This window comes from Sinocyclocheilus anshuiensis, unplaced genomic scaffold (genome assembly GCF_001515605.1).
Source record: "Sinocyclocheilus anshuiensis isolate Anshui unplaced genomic scaffold, SAMN03320099.WGS_v1.1 scaffold584, whole genome shotgun sequence".
Classification (NCBI taxonomy): Eukaryota; Metazoa; Chordata; class Actinopteri; order Cypriniformes; family Cyprinidae; genus Sinocyclocheilus; species Sinocyclocheilus anshuiensis.
Genome location: NW_015557089.1, coordinates 267558 through 272421, shown reverse-complemented (window position 1 = coordinate 272421; position 4864 = coordinate 267558). Strand labels below are relative to the sequence as shown.

General features: G+C 32.7%; 1 protein-coding gene across 1 annotated transcript in view; it reads right to left on the bottom strand.

The window, feature by feature from the left end:
* Window positions 1–4864, bottom strand: part of LOC107677038 (dedicator of cytokinesis protein 3-like) — a 245045-nt gene that overhangs the window by 12548 nt on the left and 227633 nt on the right. The window contains exons 44-49 of the mRNA XM_016471828.1: window positions 3758–3924; window positions 3578–3664; window positions 1329–1508; window positions 1022–1105; window positions 817–933; window positions 92–151 (exon numbers count right to left, since the gene is read on the bottom strand). Of these exons, the coding sequence (XP_016327314.1) occupies window positions 92–151; window positions 817–933; window positions 1022–1105; window positions 1329–1508; window positions 3578–3664; window positions 3758–3924 (695 nt within the window). The remainder of the gene's footprint in view (window positions 1–91; window positions 152–816; window positions 934–1021; window positions 1106–1328; window positions 1509–3577; window positions 3665–3757; window positions 3925–4864) is intronic.

Genomic DNA, 4864 nt, shown 5'->3' with positions numbered 1-4864 from the left:
TATATATATATATATATTTTTTTTTTTTTTATTTTAAAAATTATAATAAAATATAATACTAAACTAAATAAAAAAGTTTGTCAAGTCAAACCTTGATGCTGGCTTGAGAACCCTGACCACAAAGTTTGAAGTAGTTATACAAGCTTGAAGTCTGAAGACCAGTTTAAAGTTTAAAACTAGGCAATTGCTAAGAAGTTGCTTAGAGTGATTGCTAAAGAGTTGCTATGCAACTGCTAGTATGTTTTATGTTGCTAGCATGTTTAAGCTAGTTGCTAGGAAGTTACTAGGGTGTTCTTGGTCATTGCTTAGGAAGTTGCTAGGGTGCTTTTTTGGGGGGTTGCTGGGCAGCTGCTAGGGTGTTCGTGGTTGATACAGTGTTGCTAGGCAGTTACTAGGGTGTTCTTGGTGGTTGTGAGGGTGTTGCTATGAAGTTCCCAGGATGCTGTAGGTGATTGCTAGGGTGTTGTGAATGGTTGATACAGTGTTGCTAGGCAGTTACTAGGGTGTTCTTGGTGGTTGTGAAGGTGTTGCTATGACGATGCTTGGCAGTGGCTAGGGTGTTCTGAGCAGTTGCTATGCAATTGCTAGTATGTTTTATCATGTTGCTAACATGCTAGTTGTTATGCGATTCGGGCTTTCTTCGGTGGTCGCTAGGGTGCTGCTCTGCAGTTGCTAGGGTGTTGCAGGTTGACAGATAAGCCAACATAGCTGCAATAAAACTAAAATGCATTTTGATTTATCTGGGTCTGTATCTACATTTTGATTATTGGGGCAGAAAATTAATCAAATTCCTGAGAAGCAGATGTGAGGTCTCACATGACAGAGGCTGCTCCTCATCATCTGGAACTGATCGATCAGCTTCTTGTGCAGGGGACGCATTTCCGGATGCACCAGTTTCTCGTGGACGGCCAGACCCACTCCGAGGACATGAACCTGTGCGGTTTATTCAATAAGAACCATTATCTGATGTTTATAAATCTCTTCTGAGTGGTTAAAATGAAGACGTTCTGGAGGTGCTCACCTGTTCCTGCATCAGATCCTTGAGTTGGGTGATCTTCTCCGTATCCTCCGGGTGACTGCTAATGTACTCTTTATCGAAGAACGCCTGGCATAGAAACACAGTCGACAAACTTATTATGAAACCATACTTTTGGATGAAGACTGAACTGTTGATGTTCATGCATTTGGGCAACAAAAAGCTTGTCAGCTGAACATGAAGAAGCGGCTCTGCTAGTGTGAGCTTTCTAAAGCACAATAAACGTCTCTGCCAAGAGAAACAATGTTCTTTTCAACACTTCTAAATCACATTTGGTCAAGTTTGCACTGACTTCCTGGTATCTAGCGATTCCTCCGTTGACGGCGGCGTCGATCACCCCGTTGAGGCACATGCTGAGCAGGTTGATGTTTCCGTGAAGCTGCTTGTGCTGGTACTGACTGATCAGGGTGCGCAGCTCCTGGTTCTTGTTCTCCACCACATATATGGCATTCTCCAGTGGACTAACTTCAACCTACAGTGCAGGACACACACGAGGTAAACACAGGCACTCTGAATGTATGTTACAATTTCTGTTCAGTAAATCTGTACATATATATTGACATTATTATAAAACTATTATCCAGAATTTAGTGATTGAGTAGTATTTAAAAGTATATTAAGACATGTTTAATATGTAAACTCATGACTTCATGAAAGTAATTTTTAAAGTTAAAATTGTCGGTGTAAATTGAGTTTAGTGTTTGGGTAGTATAAATTTAAATGGAATAGAATAATTATTTATGCAAAATCATATTAAAACATTCTATATGTAAATTCATGACTTGATGAATGTTAACTTTTTAATTTAATATGATTTTTAATTGAATTTTAGTTTTTTATTTATTATCTTTTTTAAGTTAAAATTTTAACTTTAAGTTGAGTTTAGTGTTTGGGTTTTTTATTTATTTAATTATTTATGCAAAATCATATACTGTCATTCTGTTACACTGTGGAAGCTTCTGTCACGAAAACAAATTCCTCGTATGTGTAAACATACCTGGCAATAAGGCTCATTCTGATTCTGATTCTGATTTGATTGGACACATATTTGGAAACGCCCATGAGTGCATGATGAATCATCAATATCTTTGGCCCATTTTCCTAAAAAAATGTCAGATTGTAGGTATAAAATAATATTTCAATTACCTCAAACTAACAGACTTGGGCTAAAAGCCACGTTGAGGCACATGCTGAGCAGGTTGATGTTTCCGTGAAGCTGCTTGTGCTGGTACTGACTGATCAGGGTGCGCAGCTCCTGGTTCTTGTTCTCCACCACATATATGGCATTCTCCAGTGGACTAACTTCAACCTACAGTGCAGGACACACACGAGGTAAACACAGGCACTCTGAATGTATGTTACAATTTCTGTTCAGTAAATCTGTACATATATATTGACATTATTATAAAACTATTATCCAGAATTTAGTGATTGAGTAGTATTTAAAAGTATATTAAGACATGTTTAATATGTAAACTCATGACTTCATGAAAGTAATTTTTAAAGTTAAAATTGTCGGTGTAAATTGAGTTTAGTGTTTGGGTAGTATAAATTTAAATGGAATAGAATAATTATTTATGCAAAATCATATTAAAACATTCTATATGTAAATTCATGACTTGATGAATGTTAACTTTTTAATTTAATATGATTTTTAATTGAATTTTAGTTTTTTATTTATTATCTTTTTTAAGTTAAAATTTTAACTTTAAGTTGAGTTTAGTGTTTGGGTTTTTTATTTATTTAATTATTTATGCAAAATCATATAAAAAATATTCAATATGTAAATTCATGACTTGATGAAAGTTAACTTTTACATTTTTAATTTAATATGATTGATTGATTTAATTTTTAAGTTAAAATTGTAACTTTAAATTGAGTTTAGTGTTTAGGTAGTACAAATTTAGATTTGTAAGTTTTTATTTATTTAATTATTTATGCAAAATCATATTACAAATATTCAATATGTAAATTAATGACTTGATGAAAGTTAACTTTTAAATTTTTAATTTAATATGATTGATTGATTTAATTTTGAAGTTAAAATTGTAACTTTAAATTGACTTCAGTGTTTGGGTAGTCTACATTTATATAAGAGTTATTGTTTATTTAATTATATATGAAAAATCATATTAAAACATATTTAATATGTAAATTCATGACTTAATGAAAGCAATTTTAATTAAAAATGTTAATTTTTTTTATTTAAACTAAGCTCGTGTACATTTAAACTAGAGATTATTTTACTTAATCAAGCAAAAACCATGTAAATTCATGACTTCATTAAAGTTGCATTTTTAAATTAAAAATTTGAAAGTTACTTTTTAAAATTAAATTTGGTTTAGTGTTTGAGTAATATAAATTTCAATAATTTAATTATTTATGCAAAATCATAAAAAAAAAAAACACGCATTGTGTTGGACAGCTGCCCATGAGGCTATCAGCTCCAGATGATTGACTTTGAGATTTAATAAACAGACTAAAATGGTGGCCTCATTATGTTGATGATACATTCAGCTTTTGTTTGGATGAGTCACCCACCAGCTCACGCTTATCCACCTCAAACCAGCGGGAGATGCCAGGCAGAGGGTGGGTAAGGATGAGTGTTGTCCGCTCGATCCAGAGACTCTGAGAAAACACACACATGATGCAACTTCAGCCTACGCCTGGTGTTAAACTCATTTATCCACTAGTGTTCCTAGAGAAGAACTTCAAATTCACCTTAAATTCATTGTCCTTGTCTTTCGGGCCCTTGTGGAAGGGCCGGTCGTAACGGAAGCGCCGGACATTATTGACTCTGTAGAAGCTCTTGATGCGGTCCGGCACGCGGTCCATCTGCAGCACATCAATGTTTTCTGAAACTGGAGTCACAGCGTAGATCTGGAGGTCTATGGAGCTTTACATGAAGGACAAACAGCTACTATATTACAAACAAGCAGTTTAAAAGCATAGAAAACCCTAAAAAAAGAGCACAATTGTCTATAATTTTTCAACTTAATTAATTTATTTCTGTGCAAAGCAAAAAAAAAAAGATATTTTGCAGAGTGTCCAAACTACTCATTTACTTACAAGTGGTATAGACTTTTGGACAACAAAAAAGAATTGTACAAATTAGAGTTACATTTTTAAATTAGAATTTTTAAAGTAAAAAAAAAAAACACAAAACAAAAAAAATGATCTTATTAGAGTGAACGATACTATACACTACCGGTCAAAAGTTTGGGATCAGAACGATTTTTAATGTTTTTTACAGGAGTTTCTTATGCTCATCAAGGCTGCATTTATTTGATCAAAAATACAAGAAAAAAAAATATTGTGAAATATTATTACGATGTAAAATAACGTTTTTCTATTTTAATATACATTAAAATCTAATTTATTTCTGTGATGCAAAGCTGAATTTTCAGCATCATTTCAGAATGATGATCCTTCAGAAATCATTCTAATATGCTGATTTATTATTATTCATTATTATCATTATTTATTCAGCATTATTTATTCAGCAAGGATGTGTTAAATTGTTAAGAAGTGATAGCAAAGATTTATATTGTTAGAAAAGATTTATATTTTGAATAAGTGCTGTTCTTTTAAACTTTTTATTCATCAAAGGATCCTGAAAAAAGTATTGCAGTTTCCATAAAAATATTTGGCAGCACAACTGTTGCCAACATTTATAATTCTAATAATAAATCAGCATATTAGAATGATTTCTGAAGGATCATGTGACACTTTATACTGGAGTAATGGCTGATGGAAATTCAGCTTTGCATCACAGAAATAAATTATATTTTAAAGGATATTAAAATAGAAACCATTATTTTATATTGT